This window comes from Pelmatolapia mariae, linkage group LG1 (assembly GCF_036321145.2).
Source record: "Pelmatolapia mariae isolate MD_Pm_ZW linkage group LG1, Pm_UMD_F_2, whole genome shotgun sequence".
Lineage (NCBI taxonomy): Eukaryota > Metazoa > Chordata > Actinopteri > Cichliformes > Cichlidae > Pelmatolapia > Pelmatolapia mariae.
Genome location: NC_086227.1, coordinates 16,227,100 through 16,246,539, shown reverse-complemented (window position 1 = coordinate 16,246,539; position 19,440 = coordinate 16,227,100). Strand labels below are relative to the sequence as shown.

At 37.3% G+C, this 19,440-nt stretch overlaps 1 protein-coding gene across 3 annotated transcripts in view; it reads right to left on the bottom strand.

The window, feature by feature from the left end:
* The window catches only part of LOC134627676 (protein diaphanous homolog 3-like), a 168,468-nt gene that overhangs the window by 60,936 nt on the left and 88,092 nt on the right, over positions 1-19,440 (bottom strand). For all 3 annotated transcript variants that reach the window (XM_063474000.1, XM_063473992.1, XM_063474009.1), the window contains 3 exons: positions 19,199-19,323; positions 13,528-13,692; positions 5,379-5,514 (listed from right to left, as the gene is read on the bottom strand). In XM_063474000.1, coding sequence (XP_063330070.1) covers positions 5,379-5,514; positions 13,528-13,692; positions 19,199-19,323 — 426 coding nt within the window. The remainder of the gene's footprint in view (positions 1-5,378; positions 5,515-13,527; positions 13,693-19,198; positions 19,324-19,440) is intronic.

The following is a 19,440-nucleotide window of genomic DNA, read 5'->3' as shown; positions in this document are numbered from 1 at the left end:
GTAGTACAATATAAGGCATTATATAGTAATGGATCCCATATTTGCTTGTGTGGGATGGGAAACCTTGCAGATGGGCGTTGTACATTGGTCCACAAAAAATTACTTCCCAGCAGTTTCCTTGAGAGCAGTTGACAGTGAACTGGTTCATTCAAATTAATCAGTTGGGTCGCTTTGAAAATACAAAAATGATACTGGATCTGTATGCAGCTTGGAAGATTTTTGTAGAATTTTAACTCCAGTGCATAGTTCTCATATTCACTTCAAGCAACCAATGACTTAGCAGGCCAGTGTAATTACACCTTCTACAGTCATCACGTTATGCAAAATAGGAAAAAATAGCATTCTGACAACACTATAACTGGTAAAGGGAAGCCATAAAATACAGATTTTTTGGACATTATTCTGCAGACATCTGCGAGGAAGGCCAACATCTGACAAAGCACAGACGGCATTTAAAACAACTCTGCAAACTGCAAATGTACCAGAAGCATAAACTGGATGCTTATTAAATTCTAAATGCAGTAGGTAACTTTTTTAAAAATGATTTGATTTTTGTCTTACTTGCTGTCACTATATCCTTGCAAGAGTACAAGAGTCAGATATTCTGTGAAAACAATCAGCTACTGCTGGCACCTCCAAATAGTGGAAGGAGCTACTGTGCCTCCAGAAAAACAACTAGTCAGACCAAGAAAAATTGCAGCATGTGTACACGCGGCACATCTTCCCTCTGCTGCACACGCTGTTGCTCATTTAAGCTGAAGTTCTCCAGCATCCAAATTCAGTCGAAACTTTAATGGTCCTTCAATTTCTCCCGCTGAAGAAGACGGTGAATGCTAAAATGGGAGCTTTTGTATTGGAGATTGTCTTTATGAAATTAGTTTGGTATTTATTAACTGTGACAATTGTGGTTCTGCTCTCACAGCTAAATGTTCTCATCATGAGTGCATTTACATTGGCAGTAATATTGACCAGACTTTCATTTGTTCAACAATTTGAATTACAATATGCTCAAAGGTTATTATAGAATTTTTTGCCCAATGATGCCACAAATGTCTGTCATGGGTTTAATCAGAAACATAACAACTGAGTGAGCAGGGCTGACATGGAGAGACTTTACTACGCATGGCTAAACTACGTCCACTAGCACAATGATTGGCCTAGCCATAAACACACATGCTGCCATGGTGGCTCATAATGAACAATAATTTAGCCAACTGATCCATATTTATCTTGCCAAGATCCCATTCTCTACAGTAATGTCAGACTTCATTAACTCTGGGGTGGGTGAGCGACCAACTTTTTGAGTCTTTCAGAAAAACTGCAAAGTGCATTGAGTGAAAACCAGCACCCGGTTTTTGTCCTTTTGTGGAGAAACACAGCTTCAAATACAGTCTGTCTAGGCCTGCTTTTTGTTGTCTGAGAACAGCCACCTGCTGACATTTGTTAGCATTTTGACATTTGATAAAATGAACAACAGCCACATACTGTTGGCAAGTCGCTCTCAGATAAGTAACAAAATATCTGTTTATATTGCTGTGTTGACTCTACTATAACAGCCTTACCTGCAATTATGGCTCATAATACAAATTTGGTCTGATAGGCACAGCTCAACAAGAGGGAATGAGGTAACAAATACTTTTTTTTAAGTGAAACGTCTGCTGAATTTGCAATTATGACTCATTAATCATTATATTGCTGTTCTGTTGTGTAAATGTTCTCAAATCTTATCTGAGGAGCTCTGTGCTCATGGAAAGAGAAGGTTTCATCCAGTCTTTAGACACTAACACTTGCTAGGGAAAACGTATAGATACATTTTAATCTTGTTCTCCTATTATTTAGGTTCAGGCAAAAGAATAGATAACTGCTCTGTGCCCTTGTCAAAGACCAAATGCAGTGTATTAGTGTTATAAAATTGAATTAAAATAAAAACTGAAGCCAATAAGTGGTTAAAGAAAAGACTATCGGGTGGACAAGTATTAAATAATTATGACTTTCTGAAAATGCATTTATGTTGACAGATATGAGCTTCTTTCACTAGGGATAGTTTCAGTGTTACTCCCACTTGGAGGAGTGTTATGATTTTGCTTTCTAACTGTAAGATAAATTTCCCTTGAGTGAAAATATGTTCATCAAATGCTGCAACAATACAAATTTAAATATTTAATAGTGATTTATAAAACTACAGCCTGTATCGGATAATGTATGATACAAGCCAGAGTAACAGCCTCCATCTGTGTAAGACGCAGTAGTATCTCTTGAGAATAACATTTTAGACAGCTAGGTGCTGTCTTCTCAGTTTTTGCTGAAAGTTGGAAAGGAGACAATGATTTATAAGATTCAGGTCCATTTGTCAATGCAAAATATCAAAATAAATGATGAATGTTTAACAGTAACTTCTTTCTTTCACAGCATGTAACCACTCAAAGTAAACACTGATGCTGCATTTATAGGATAGTTTGTACACCCCATGCAGTATCGCTTAAAAGTCAAATGACTTAAAACAGTGTCAGGTAACTGCTTCATTTTCAAATTGAACACAAGCATTGTCCACCTCCTTTATTTGTGGTTGCAGACTCCATGTTTTCCCGCATGTAGGATACTGTACAGTACTGCACACATTTTTCCAGAGATGTTCTGTCGTTCTTTAGATAATTTTTTCCAGCTGTTCTTTGCTGGAGGGGTTGTTGCTCTACCTTCCTCTTTAAAAACACTCCAAAGGTGTTCTGTTGGATTCAAGTCAGGAAATGCACCAGCCAGGTTATAGTTTTACCTTTTTTCTTTTTCTCTGATTTTGGCAATCTGCTGTATTATCATGCTGGAATATCATTCTTGTACCAGGCTACTGGAGAGTGGGAGGCATGCTGTCAGAAAATATTTTGTCTTACATAAACACGCATTCATGGTGCAATCTATAAATGTCAACATGTCCCTATCATCACATTCCCACCTCTATGCTTCATTGTAGGAACCATGCACTCTAGAAGCCCTTGCAAGGTTAATGGCAAATATGTTGGACGTCATCTGAATTACACAAATTTATTTTAGTTTTATCTTGCATATGTGCCAAATGCCTAATATGTGAACAAGACTTTTTTTCTTCTTCTTTTAAGCGGGGTTACCATTATGGTCTATCCTTTGCACTGTTTAAGTCAGGGATTTCAAACTAAGTTTAAATCGTGGGCCAGACCCGTGAAAAACCCCTTTCTGTCATTGTAAGGACATTTAACTAAACAGGTCATCCATGAAATATCATAATATAAGAAAACAAAGTGCAGTTTCAACAATACATCTCCATTTTCTGCACGATACATGTGTAAAGCAAAAGGTTCTGGTACCTCATTTTGTCATTTCATTTAATTGCTTATCTATTGCATAACTATTTGATGCAGTATGAATGGCAATGGTGGAGGTCTTTAAAATCTGTAAAACTACAGTTAGAAAGTTCACAATCCATGCCCTCATTGCACTTTTTCCAAAGCCTTTCACTGGGTCATACTGGAGTCTTTGCTGAGCCCATTCTGGCCCCCAGGCCTTATTTTTGACAGCCATGGTCTAAGCTGTCATAGAAAAACTGATTTTCAATGATGACCCCTGTTTCAAGTCTGAAGCACTTGTCTGTCTCTGAAAGATTGTGACAAACTGTCAATATCGTCATTTTAGGAGGGCAGACGCTAGAGCTCTGATTGGTAGTACTATGGCTTCTTCTATACCTCCTGATTATTGCAGCAAATATATTTCAGTTGATTTTTTGAGGGTCACCAATCTTCTTTTTATCCTTTTCCATCTTTCTGAAGTCTCACAATCATTTTTTCAAGTTATCAAAGCAAGACGCAAACACGTAACTATTCACATTCACATTGGATTTTATGACCATGTTCATGCAATTCAACTGTGCGTTGAATTTAATTTGAAAGATTACAAGTTTTCTCATTCATGTGTCAGTTTATTCACTTCTAGTGCACTGAGTTTCTGCTCTGATGGATGTGTTTTAAAGTATTTGCTTTTGTTTAAAAGAGGAAATACACTACTTTGAAATAATGCATTTATTGACAGATAATGCAATCACATGACACTTAAGTGATACTGCACAGGGCAGTACTCACTCAAGTCACAAACTGAACAAGATAAGGCTTGTGAAACTTGCCCCATCACCCAAATAATTCAAAATAGTTTCCTTGTTTTACACATATAAACTGATATATGGTGCATGTGGTATTATTGTTGAACCTACTGTGCACTCATTTTTTATTAATATGTCAAATAAAGCATGAGCGCAAGCTTCTCTGATACTGCAATAGGAGTGACTGTCTTTTTTTTTTCTTTTTTTTTAAATCATTTCTCCAAATCAGATTCTTTACTCTAATTTAGCACTTGTCTGAAAAGTGTTAAAAAAATAAAAAGGCTATATTTATTTTTACATGTGAGCAAAAAGCATTCTGCTAAATTCTGAGCAGAAATCAGAAGAAACTATTTTTTCCTTTGTAGAGTAATTCTTATTCTGCTGCATTTGGCTGCTTTTCTCTTTTTCTGAGAACCAAAAAGATACCACCTTTTTGTGTGTCCTAGTTTATGACCTAGTTATCTTGAAATGTTGAAACATAAAGAAGGATTTCATTTAATTTTGGCAGTTTTTAGCATCTCCTTTAAAAGGCACTGGCATAATACTTGGCTTGCTCAGAAAGACTGGATATGCTAAGGTTACAAACACTGTGTTTCAACAAGAAGAGTTGAAAGTGCTGTGTTGTAGTAATACTCTGAATCCTGTCAAATGTTTCTGACCTCTCAAGATAGGTTAGTTAAAAAGTGAACTTCTGTAATCCTTGTAATATTGTAAAACAAAAAACAAAAAAAACCCACTGTCTACAAGGGCACAAATGAAAATAAAGCAACACAATAAAGCTCATGTCTCAAATTTCTGTTACTATGTAATAGTGGTTTAATAATGCACGGGTTTCATGTTGGGCAAACTACATTTGATGGCTTAATTGGTTTGAAATAATTAAAGTTAAGACTGTAATTTCAACATGAGTGATATGGACAGAGTGACAGTTTAAAATAAAAGCCTTATGACACGCTTTAATATCACATAATGGATATTATTTTAAACATTACTTAACTACATCCATCAATCAAAATGAGATGACAGATTTTCTCTACAGATGTGGGGTTTTTATTTTTATAGTGTTGAAAACTGAATTGTGAGAAAATAGCTGTCAATTCTAATCCATTAAAATTTGGGCTGTATGTTATAAATGAGATTCGTTGTCTTTGAGTGATCTCTTACACCGTTTGACCCTAGATTGATTCAGCACACGGCTCTGTGAAAGGGGTTTATCGTTGCAAGAGTTGACAGGCAAAGCAAATTATGCAGTCTTTACCTGCATTGACTTCCAGCAACCTCCTCTTCTTCTGCTGTCTCTCCCGCTTTTCACGCTCTGCCTTCTCCTTTGCTGCCCGCGCTCTCCTCTGTTTCTCCTCCGTCTCCCTCTGCCTGAAGTTCTCTTTCAGTGCTTGCTGCGGGGCAGAGACAGAGAAAATGTGAGGGGAGGAGAAAAAAAAAGAGAAAACATGATGGACTGCTAAGTGGGGTTAATTACAATAGTGCTAAGCCTGTCAAAGAGGGAGGCAGCAGTCAAACCCTGATGAAATCTTTATCAGGCACCACTAAAGTCAGATGAAGCTTCTTAGCTGCACTGTGATTCAAGTCTTCTGAGACCAAAAAAAACCCCCAAAAAAAACGAACTTCATATCACTGAATTCAGAGACTAGATTGATGAGATTGATGGAACAATGATCAAGGAATCAAGAGAAGCTGATGATTACAAGCAATTCTGTTCTTTGGACTTTGAGTTGTAGCAATGTAGAATTTGATTTTGTTTTACATTTTTTCCTATAATTTGTCTTTTTCATCACATACAGACAGCATTACCTTACTGCAGAGTGTAAACATTTTTGAAAGGTAAATTCTTCCAGTATTGTTTTAACATATACAGATTGAACGTTCAGCAGACATCTGGCCACTGTGGTAGGCTCAAAATGAAAATATGTGAACTTTATCTAGTCACGTCACAGCAGGCGAGTGTGATAGAAATGTAAACCAAACATAACACAATTCAATATTAACTGGCTGTACAACAGATACTGAGCAAAGCTTACAAGGGATTCTGTGCGGGTAGCAGCGTTAAATAAACATGACCAAAAACGGAAGTTTCTTTAAAAAAAGTGTTTATGGTTACACAAGAATAACCTGTTCATGTTAGTTTGTTATGGAATAACTGCAGATACTTTCTTACATTGAGCAGGCATAAAAGTTAGAAAACATGTCAAAGAGTTTACAATGTTTTATTGTGACTAAAATAACAGTTTAACGTAGAGTGATGTATTTCTAATAACCTGACTCTCCATTTATAGCTTTTTGGGGCTGTCTATAATCTGTTTTAAAACGTTTGGTAAAGTTGTGACTGAGGCTTTGGCAACAGCAATGAATCCATCTTAAGAAGAGCAGACTTTATCAGTAACCAGATAGCTAACTGGAGCATCGAATCTTTAGCAAAGAGGTTTACTATTTTTTTTGTTAAGTATACACGCTTAGTGATTTCAAGCTAATTAATTTGCAAGTTTAAGTGAACAACAAACACAAATATCTATGTTGATCAACCACATGGACATAGCAATAGTTTTAGTTTGTTTGCTGTACAGTACTTCTTGTACTCCAGAATATTTCTGCTCCTAAGTATTATATTTTTCTGTCCTAAGAGAATTTTATTGGAATTTGCAGGATCAAATATTATTCGCTAGAGGCCTTTAAACATGAATAACCTATGTACAGTACAGTTTATACAAGTAAACACTGGTGGTTGTTTAAAATCAATATCTGGTCTTGAGTCTTTCAGATGTCACTTAATGTTACTGACATTTACAAACATGCTGATGTAGCCAAACTTCCAAACTTATGTCATTCATTTGAATCAGTCTCTTCAGGGAGAACCCGTCTATAAGGACATCTGGTATGCATCAACTATTGTAACTGCAGGCTCTGTAGTCCCTGTTGTTAAACTCCTCCAATCGTGTCAATAGCTCAATAACGCCACAGCCGAGAGACAGACTGCTTATGATTTAATAGAGTGCTAGCACGATTGCCATCCTGATCAATAGCCAGTCACTTAAAGCAAGGGAGTCTAGGCTTTCATCAAACACCCAAGTTCTCCCCCTCAAACCCCCCTCCACTTGGGTTATTTACACAGCTCAGCTTGACAGGCAGGTCAGTGATAGAATAGTAATATCAAACCAACATAAATGTATACACACAAAAACACATACACAGACACTACAAGAACTGCGTAGTATGGGGAGAACTACAGTGGCACACTAAAGAGGGGCAATCACTTATTGAAACCCACTGACAACATCTTATTATGTCGGCATACAAGTGACTATAGTTGGAAATTATATGGTCAACTTGAATTCAAAACATTTCAGTATATTTGATTGTTTCAAAGGTCTTGTTGATGCGCAGAGAAATTTTCAATTGAATAAATAAAGTGTATATTACTAATAATAGGGTTGTAACTGCATACAGTACTGACACAGTGGTATGGTTTCATCACTGTTAGCCTGTGCTTTAATCCTTTATTTTTTTGCATGGCTAAATTTAACTCTATATAACTACATATAAACACTACTGCAATCCTATATAGTAAATGCTCCACGTTGGCCCCTTATTGTGTTAATCTTCCACTGGACAAACTTGAGATTTTGTTTTTTCTTATTTATAAAAAGTAATTGTAGTTGGTTATAACTTAGGAAAACACACAATGGACAAAGTGTCTAAGCCCACTCAGCTTGTTTTGTTGTTTTTTCCCTGTACTGAGTTTGGGTTTGAAGGGTGAAGGTGGCTTGCTCATGCCAGTATTAAGTCATAATCTTAATGTAAAACAGCAATGTTACTGTCGACAGCAACAGGTAACTTTACATTGTTTAACTTGACATTTAACTTGACATTTCATCACAATCCCAAACAAACCAAAACACCCACATCATCATCGTTGACCAAATGGTTGAAGAGTTTTAGTGGTCCTTTGGACTGTTGGGAAGATGCTGGTCATCTATGCAGGTATGGATCAACTGGGTTTTCATGGTAAACAAAGGCCCAATTGATGCAGTGGAAGCTACTAGGCTATATAGAAGTTTGAGCTGAGTTTACAAAATGACCTTTTTTTCATTCTTTTCAACAGGAAAAAAAATGGGGAGACGGCTCCCACAAGATGAATGCACCCAAATGGAGAGATGGCTTTTTAGAAAACCTGCTAGAGTATACAAATGTGACCTGATCCAATGACAATTATCCAAAACATACAGTCCCGATAATGCTATAGTGGCTTTAAGACAGATCTTTGACTGGACCAGCAAAAACGCAAGACCTAACCAATCAAATCTGACAGAGGATCTGATATTAAGAATGAGATAAAAACTGCCCTAAAGTAAGTGTTCAGAGCCTTTAGCTTCTACCCCAGAACACACAAAGCTTACTTTGCTTTCAAATGTGCCTTTTACAAAGTGCTTAAAAAAAAATCACAATACTGCTGAAAAATCTGACATCAATATATCTGCAAACATTGTTCAATATGTAGGTAACATTTTTGATTTAAGTTCAGTACATTTTGTTGTACTGTTAAAATCAAAATTATATTACATGTTTACTTATCATTAAATAAGTTATAAGTAGTGTTTTTTTAAGATTGCATGCTTAAAAAGTTCTTATTTTCTGAATAACATATTGAAATGCACTACATGGAGAAAAATAATGGGTTATATCTCCTAAACTTTGAAGTCGGCTGTATAAAATCAGGCAACTAGCCATGCAGTCCGTCTTTACAAACATTTGTGAAAGATTGGGTGATTCAAAACGGCTCACTTGAATTCAAGTGTGGTACTGTAATAAGATGCCACCACTGCAACGAGTCAATTACTTCCATCCTAGATAATCCACAATCAAGTCTAAGTGGCATTATTGCAAAGTGGAAGTGTTTAGGAAACAACATAACAATAGTGGCAGACAACGTAACAAAACAAAACAGGGATTTTGTATGAGTGCTGAAGCGCATAGTGCAAAAGATCGACATCTTTCTGCTGACTGAGTTGAGGCATAGTTACAAGCTTCAGCATAAAAACTGTGTGCCGGGAGCTTCATGCAATTGGTTTCAACGGCCAAGTCACTCCTCTAACATTAATGTGTAGATTGCGCCATACTTCTGTCCAAATAGTGTATTAATCACAGGTAATAATAGACAATAACTGAAGCATTCTGTTAAATCTAAAATCTGTTTTAATGTATAAAAGAAATCCAAACACTAAGGAGATGTAAACTTTGATGGAAGCGTTCTCAGACGACTTAGTTAATTGTCCAGTAGCAATCAAAATCAAGTTTTGTTGTTTGTTGCAGTCAGTATAAGTAAAATGTATATATTCATCAACTAATCTTTTTACAACAGTTATGATAAAGTGTTGCCAATACAGCGAGAAAAAATGATGGGAAGGGTTTAGAACACATTTGACTAAACTCACCCACATAAGTAGACAATAGCAGCTAAAAAACATTGATAAGTACCACTCGACAGGCTTATAGAAATTCAGGAGAAGAGAGTATTGAAGAATAAGAGAGGGTGAGATGAATACCAAATGTCTGTGAAGCACTCAGAGCTCTCTTTTTATAACAATTTTTAAATGAAACCAACTACTTGACAAAATGAACTTTGATTTGATGGAATGACTGTGAGTTGCTTATAGCAACCAACAATTCACAAATGACTATATTCTTAATGGGCATCTGGTAAATTAAGGACAGAAAGAATGAGGAAAAAGAAAAGAGAAGAACAAGATGACCAATGTGCAGCACATTTTTAGTAAGGAACAATTAAATGATCCCAGGTTACAAGCTATGACTGATGCCTAATGTAAATTTCATCAAAACTCTTCCATGAAAAAGGCAATTTCACTTACTAAAACAAAGAATCTGAATAGCCCTATACAGTTTAGTCAGTTATGAAATTAGTATCACTTACAGTCTAACAGATGGGACTATTTTTCTTTAAACATATATGCATTTGATATATAAATTACACATTAAAACTAACTTCACAAATACAACAAATTTTTAAATTATATATATAATAATTTGTCTTTTATGAAAGAAAGGCAAAGAACTACAGACATAAATGGCAACTGAATAATGATAAGTGCAAATACCAGTACAGACTTTTTTCCCCCCTTTAAATATTAGTCTACATCCATGGTTGTGCCTTGATGTAAAATTGTACTTTGGTACAGTGGGGCTCTGAATGAAACAATGCTATAAGCTTACAATAAATGTTGGGTGATCCATGCTATCATATTATGATGTTTAGAGGGATATTTTAAACATGCACAGTTTGGTTTCTTTTATGTGTTAACTGGCTAACCTTTGCCAATTATTAAAAGGCACAAACTACAGCTGAGGATGATGGGAGACATTCATTTTTTTTAAGGAATGTACAAAAGTACAAATACTCTTTTTTGCCCCTGTTCATTATGAAAAGTGGCAGGGGATTACAATGATATGATTATGCAGATCCACTGAGGAAGGATGTAGAAGCGTAACAACCTCTTATTTAAATCGAGATCTTTCAAAGCTGCCAACCATTCAAGAAAACAATGATGAGTCAATAATAGGTCAATACTATAAGTGGGTCTGTTATATATAAAAAAAGATGGCTTTTAAACTTCACAAACAAAACAGAAATGAGCAGCTGAAGATTATTACAGCAAAAACACCCTTATTAAAACAAAAATTGTTATGATTACAGCCAGCATGAAGAAGCCATGCTGTCTTACTAAATCGCAGAGGCAATTAGGAAAATAAGAATTAAAATGTCAGTGGGGACATCAGCTGAATGGAATAAAATGTTAACTTCAAGCACAAGTAAGACTATTTTTTATTTGTTTTTAAATGTAAAATTGAAAATTACAACTACAATTATCTTCGTGCTGAAATGTAACATTGTAATATGAACTGAGGTAACACAGACTTTGAGAGATCTTTTGATTTAAAAAAAAAAAAAAAAATTATATATGTTACTGTAATAGCAAGAGACCTAGTGATGTAGAGGTATAAAGAGAGGGAGAACCAGCTCTGTAAAATTGTCTACTGCTCTCCTTCATCACTGCAGGTCTGCTTCGCCCTCCTTCTCTCCTGGATGTCCGCCATTAGACACGCTCAATTGGATTCCTGTCAGATGTGCGGCCTCGCCCTGTGTCTCCTTCTTACGGGTGACTGGGCATGCTGCATGTGTGTGCACAATTGTGTGTGCACATCTTTGTGTGTGAAATAACTAAGCAGCTTTTCCTATAAAAAAAAATGCCAATGCAGAATGACATATGCGCACAAACAAACATGCACACACATTCTGCCAACAAGATACACACAGTTCAAGGCTCAGTTTGCCCCAGGCAGTGGTCTAGAGACAGCACGCACCTATTAGCATGGGCCTCGGCACGGCAGGGTAAATGCTGACACAGATCTGACCGAGAGGTTACAATGCTTAGATTTACTGTATGCCTACGTTCGTTGACCTAGCCTTGGCTTTTCCTAAGATGTGTCTCCGTGATGTGACCATTTCAACGAATTGCTGAGAGTGTAAGCTGCTAACGCCCTGACCTATCGCAGGGGAATAAATAGCTATCCTGGGAGTTTTGACCATATAATGCTAGCCTTTATAACACTTGGCTTGTTCACCTTTCACTGGCAGCATCATTAACTGTTATGTTTGGTCAGAACATAAAAGCTACTGCAAAACTCAAAACTGAACCATAGGCTTCAAATCAAAGGGATTTCAGCTACAATTTACCTTTAAGAACACAAAATGTTAAAATCTGTTTTTATTACTAGGCAATAGTAATGCACAGAACAGATCTACATCATTTAGCCTCAGTTCTGGCAACTCTAGTTATTTAAATGCGCCAAGGATAACAGCACATGTTAGTCCTGGGATCAATAGCATCAATAAAAATAAACAGGGCAGCTGGGAAAAAATTTGGGCTCTCTGAAGGGCCAAAGACTCTTTCACATACACTGCAACATTGGCACCCTTGTGCTCTGACACCCATTCTCTTTTATAGCAAAGGTGCCGGTCGGGCAGCAGTCACACACCCCGTTGCTAGAGAAAAGCAAAATGACAAGTGGGTGAAAAAAATGACAGTACAAGCCAAGCTCAATAGCCAGAGCAACATAAAATTTGTGCTGTTCACATATCCTACAGTAATTGCATCATATGTGCAGGGATATATTGTTATTTCAGTTTCTGTTGCTACACATCTTGACGTACCTTCCTTCCAAAAAATGATCCATAAGAAAGCAGCTGCATTTGTACTGCAGCTGAAGCTTCATTAAAGTTTCTGTCAATTCTGATCTAGGAAGGATACTGATAAAACCCCACGGCCACTCTGCCTGAAGAGTGCATAAATGGAAAACAACAACAACAAAAAAAAGCAGCAGGCTACAAGAAAAAATGAAAGTATAAGTAATCACTATGCAGGGAGGGAGGGGAGAAAAAAAAAGCAAAAAGGCATGAAATCCATTTGTGTGTGTGGTAGATGTTAAGTTAGGGGCAGGGCAATAACTTTAGTAGGCTAATTAGCTACTATTATCTGTCGCGCCCAGTGGCTTGTGCCACTAATCCTGCTGATTAAACACAGTGGGTCTCTGCAGCTCCAGAGCTCACAGTAGCACCAGACTGATAAGGGCACGGAGCTCAGGGATGACATAAATGTCCGGGTGGGACTGGACTACACAGGACTGGCACTGTTCTGCTTTGTATTTTACCACAGGACACAGAACGAAGTAGAAGTTCTGTAATAAAACAGGCAGTGAATAAAAAAATAAATAATAACCCCCATTTTCAAGGTTTTTTTCCCCCTCTCAAACCCAAATAAAACTCAAATCTTTCACTTATTTTGTGGTTTGCCTTTTTGCTTGTAATTTTTTTGGGGGGTAAATGCAATCTTGACCACCAAATACAAAACAACACATCTAGAATAAGCTGCCACAGCTTTGGGCTTTAACTTCATGGATGTTGGGCTATTTTTTATCTATCACAGTTTTAGTATTAGTAATTCTGTCATTTCTTAAAATATGTTAACAAGAGACGAAATGAAAATGCACCTATAAATGAAACACTCTTAAATAGCATTAAAAACACCAGCTGATATGAACTAGCACTGCAGTATTTCTCTTAATGTAACATTGTACTAAATGGTAAATAAATCCATTAAAAAAAAAGCACATCTTAATATGAGACAGGCTGAGTCATTCATTTCACATTAAGACATATATAAGTTCCTGTAACACAAATATTGTGCTAATCCCTGTGTGGATTTAATGGCAGGACAGGTTTAATGAAAAGTCAAAACATTATTCAATATGCAAATGTCTCCAACTCCACACAAGATATTACAAAAATAAATATAAAATGAAGGATTGTACCATGTACTCACAGTGAACATTGAACGGAAGTTGCTGAGATCAGTGAACAGCTCCTCCACAGAAGTCTTCTTAGGATCAATAGCAAAGTACTCCAGCAGGTTCTGATACAGCGTCTCCATGTTGCCGTGCATGATCACCAGCTTGTCATACTGCTCCCGTGCAACTTTGCTGAAGCTGTGAGGGCTGTGGTCAAGGTCATTGTTACATTTCACAACAAGTATCCATTAAAAGCTGATGTGAGCATCTCCAACTTGACAGCAAAAGTGAGAGCCATTCCCTCTTGTTGTTGCAAAGAAATTAAGTTGGAAATAAAATGCCGATAAACCGACGTTGGCATTAAGAGCTCTCAGTCAGGTCAAAGTGTGTTCAACCCCCTGCAACTATTACCATTAGTTAGCTAATGGCAACTCTGTTGGTGTATCTGACATGCATAATATTAAATGCAAACACAAAACAAGAAAAGGTGAATAAAGTCTACTCTAAAATATTATTAAATCAATATTCACATCATGGCCACCTTGGGCATTTTACACTACTCCATTTTTGCTGCACTTAAAGTTCATTCTACTTTAACGTTAACCCTGCCCACCAGTTTTTTCAAAGCCTAACTAATGAGATTATTGCTTACTGAAAAAGTTTCCAAGTTAGTGTAAACACAGTTAAATAGATGTGTTTGCATTTAACTCTGCTCTTGGCTCTGGCTCACTTCCAAATGCTGCAGCAAGCACAGTATTACTCTTCTTAGGATTTTTAAGGCAACAAGTCTTTGCACTCTAAAATGCTTGAAGAGTGCAAGAGTTGGGCTTTACACAAAATGGTTATGTCTTCAACAGTCTGACCTAGCAAATACTGCAAATACAAGTCTGACTTGACTTTAAGATGAAAGAGCAATACAAGGTCCTCCTATCTGAAGCGCAGGACAGCTTTGCTACGTTTGTGTGGATGAGGACAAATGGGTAATGGTTGTGTCAACATGTGCTGGAGAGGTGTTGGAGCGGGGGGGGTCAAAGTACTAAAACGCATCAAGCCCACCAGCAGGGCATACAGTGCTGTCACCACACACACACAAACTCCCTATTCACTCAACGCAAAAATTTAGTAACCGTGAATTGGCTGTTCAAAATATATTTATGCTACAGTTTTATTCCCTTTCCATATTCTATAAATCATAATCCTCGCTGTCTATAATCGTACATGATGACCTTGTCAAGTGAAATTCAAATCTTTTGTTGTATGACAAAATAGAATCTGAGATTAAAAAATGATTTAATCTGTATGAATAATTTCTTCTTCTTTTTCTTATAAAGGAGAAAGAAAGTATGTCCCTAGACATCTGTCCTGCTAATGACTATAACACTGTTGTCTCAGAAGCAAGTGTGCCATGTGCATGTGTGTGTGGTATCGCACAAGTGTGTGGACAGCCTCTCTGGCTCCTATTGTGCCCCTTCATTATAGCTCAATTGATGGACCTATTTGAGGTTTGGCCTCAGTTGAATCTGGCTGGGGATGGGACTACCTATTCACAGCTGGGTAAATGCTGTTCAATAGGCACTCCTCCCAGATTGACTTGTCAGTAATATCTTTCCAAGCCAGGGGCTGGGGGAAAGAGGCATGAGGAAAGTCTGAGCAACTGACGGAAAGCAAGAGAAAAAGAAAAAAAAATAGCTGAGAGCTGTGGTTGATAAGTATCGTGGGGTGTGAAATATCTCTGCTCGTCTTGTTCCCACTCTCCTGACTTCTTCCCTATTCCAGAGAAAGCAATGGTCCACTGCAGCTCATTCTCAAAGGCACCCATCTCTCCCATCCCATCACTTTTCATTCTGCCTGTCTTCATTTGATCATTCTCCTTCTGTTTCTCTCATTTTCTAATCTACCACCTTTACAAGCTTAGCTCACATTTAGAAGTGTAACACTAGACCAATCACACAGTAAATGTATACTCAAGTGGCACATGAAGTGAAAATGGGATTTTCAATGTCACCAATGTGACACCCTGAGATTCTCGTGTTTAGCTGGTTACCGTAGAATTTGCTGATCTGCAGTGCTAACATGACTGGTTCATTTTTCAAGAGGCTTCTTCAGGATAAGCAATAAAACTTTTTAAATAATAAATAAATATAAAAATTTGCTTGTCAAAAGTACTTTTAGAAATTTTATCTCCTGTATGCCTGTGAATCTACTGTAATCAGTTTTGCTTAATTTGAAATACAAGTCTTCTTAACATAAGCAGTTAAGGGATGCAGGACGGATGGAAGTGTAAATGTAATTAAAAAGCTTCATTATAAAACTGCTTACTAATGTTGGTTAAAAACCTTTAGCCAAATTACTAAAGCAATTGGTTTCTGAATAAGAAGGAAAATAATTGTGGAGGTGCCTCATCACCTACATCATCTACAATACATAATATCAAAAAATTCACTAGATTCTAAGAATCTGGAGAAATTTCTCTACAAAAGGGACGAGGTAGAAAAGCAATACTGGATTCCTGTGATCTTTGGGCCCTCTGTCAGCACTGCATTAAAAACAAGCACGATTCTGTCAAATTAGTGCAGCTCAGGAACACTTTCAGAAATCAGTCTGTGAACATCATTCATTGTGCCATCCATAAGTTCAGTAAAAGTTCTAACATCCAAAGAAGCAGCCACAGTCTTCTCTGGGGCAAAACTCATAAAATGGACTGAGGAAAAGTGGAAAACTGTTCTGTGGTCAGACAAATTTGAAAGTTTAGTAAACATGTACACTCTGGACTAGAGAGGAGAGGGATCATCCCACTTGTTATCAGCTCATTCCAAAAGTCTGATGGTATGGAAGTGCATTAGTCCCTATGGAATTTGATGCTTGCAGATCTAGAAAGGTGCCATCATGGCTGAAAGGAAGGCCTTACATACAGCGTAGCATAAAAAATTCAAAATCTTGAACCTTTTTTTTAATTGGAGTTCTATTTTGGATTTTGTTAGCCACAATGTGGCAGTAACTTTAACGATCAGTCAATACTTCACCTTGCAATGCTCAGAGTTCATTTCCAAGCAGTAGCTAATGTTTGTTACTCTCACATGATAATGTAAAAAAATTAAAAAATTAAAAAAAATTGTGTAACATTCATCTAGTTAACATTTTGGTTTACAGTGGTCCCTCGTTTATCACAGGAGTTACGTTCTAAAAATAACCCGCGACAGGTGAAATCCGTGAAGTAGCCAACTTTTTTTTTACAATTATTATAGATGTTTTAAGGCCATAAAACCCCTCACTACACACTTTATACACTTTTCTAAGACAGGCATGAACATTTTCACACTTTTCTCTCTTGTTTAAACTCTCTCAAAGTTCAAACCTTCATAGAAAAATAAGTCCAGTATTATAGAATGAACCCAAAGATCAAACCCTGTTTTCAGGTCCAGAACATGGGAATAGAGCAGCTGCGAGAGAATTCAACATTAATGAATCAATGAACCGGAAGTAGAGGAAGCAAGAAGAATGAGTTGAGTAAAGTTTGACTTATCTGACTGTTTTGTTTTGCTTATTGCGCCTTATAATCTGGTATGCGTTATGGTCAGAAAAACACGGTAACTTCTACCTTCCTTTAGCATGTCCAGAAGTCCAACTTTCTGTGCGATGGTTAGCATCTTCCTCTGCCTTTTGGTTGGTACCGCAGGTGCCTTCGGTGGTGCGAAAAGTTTTGTTGACATTGTTGTGTTTGTTGGGGAAAAAACTTAAAAACTTACTTTAGAGTCACACTGCTAGTGATCAAAGATTTATGTAAATTTGACAAGCTTAATGCAGTCTGTACTGTACAGGAGACATGGCATGGAAGACATTGATTGACAATGGTCTACATTCGATCAGGATGCAGAACTCAATGCGCTGTAAAAAAAACAAAAAACCAAACAAACAAAAAACAGCATGCAAAATTGCACACAAAAAATCTGCGAAACAGCGAGGCTGCAAAAGGTGAACTGTGTTATAGCGAGGGACCACTGTACTGTGCGTCTGGGGTCAGCTCCAGTTTTTCCATTTTTACCAAAAGAGAGTTCAGAGTTTTCATAGTTTTTAATCAGTGCTAAGACATCAGGAATTGAAAAGCAAAGTAGAAAAAACACAGAGCTGTCAGATCCATTCTCAGTGAACCTTACTGTGTTGCACTCAAGTTCTTTGCTAACCATTACAGCACAAGCCATCAGTGCCCCAACCCCTAGGCTATTGATCAAAACTACATGAAGGAGGCTGGGTGCAAGGTGTATTATTGAACACATACTTACTCACCTGGCCTGAGACATACCTGTCAACCTGATCCTCTAGAACTACCTCAGAAGACAATGAATCATTTACACTGCTGTCAAACAAAATGTAGACCGATGTCAGCAATGGACTTAAATTTCCCACGTGGGCAGACAAATGGTAAAAAGAAATTACACATTTGTAGCTTCAAAAAAATTGAGTGAGGGACACTGAAAACAAAAGACAGAAAGTCAAACGCAACATAATTCACATTCTTTAGCTTTTCTCTTGATTTTGAAGATAGCCTCAGTCTTAAGTACACTTCAAAAGCAGCTAAGAGGGGTACTGGTACAAAACTTGACTGCAGAATGGGATGCCACTCATCACTTGTGCACATCACTGGAAACCAAGAGAGGACGGGTGGGAGGACTGTATATTCTTCTCTCCCTTTCTACTTAAAAGCAAATTACTACCTTTTTTTCCTCCTCCTTTTGGCTGAGAGGATCATTTGCCTCCATTTCACCCCATTCCTTGCATCTTGTGTGATCCCAAAAGTATATGTGTATAAATACTTGTAGTATAAAGAACAAATTTACTCCATGACCAAAGGTTTTTGCCTTGTGGGCTTCATCATGGGTCACCATAAAACATATCACAGACCTTTTAAATAGGATAGCTATATATCCAGTGAAGGGAAATCTTAACATTTATGTAATTATGACATTTGGGACAATTCTGTGCATCCAACTTTGTGGGAGCAGTTTGGAAAAGGCCCTTTTATTTTCCAGGGTGACTATGCCACGATACACAAAGTAAGGTTCATAAAGGAGTGGTCAGATGAGTTTCAACATCCGCCTCTAACCTTACCAGTGCTATTCTGAATAACCAGGCAATGACTTCCACAGAAAGCCTTCCCAGAAAGTGTGGGTCAAAATAATATGAATTTAGACTGCAAACTAGATGTATATATATATAGTCATAAAAACTGCTGTATGTATAATATGTAAATGGCCTAATACCTCTGTCCGTATAGTGTCCACATCTGCCATTTCACTCTAAAGCACGTGATAGTTGTCGATGCCTCATTTGCAGATGTACATAGAAGCAATAAATAAAGTTATTTATACTACAAAAGACTTGTCCACATCTTTGTACTCACTGAAAATAGATGAAGTTGTGCCTAAATTTTTTTTACCATGTTTCACACAGGTCACATCATTTAATAAGACACACCACATGTTAAAGATCTGAGAAGTCTTTACCATTTTTCCTGATGTTAGGTTTAACTTGTTAATTACACTTGAAACCTGCTCCATAACCAGCCTACACAGCACCACTGTGACTTACTGTAAAGATATAAAATTCACATTCAGTGATATTCTTCTGACTTTGTGAAGAGTTCATTACTGTAACTCACTGCATGATGGCCCAGAGAGATGAGCCTATGCATACACGTGTAAAGGATATAGCCATTTTGGTGAGAAACATGTCGTTGGGGTCATCGGAGGAGGAGAAAGTCTCCAGGTCTCTCTCCAGCTGCAGCAGCTGCCTCTCCATCTGCCTGAGGCTCTTTTCCAGATTCTCTGCAGACACTGACACACACCCACATATTTTCAGACACACATACATACATTCATAAAAGCACACCGAAATACACCCACACGGCAAGGAAATGTGAACAAAAAAGATGTGAGGACAACTCAATTAAA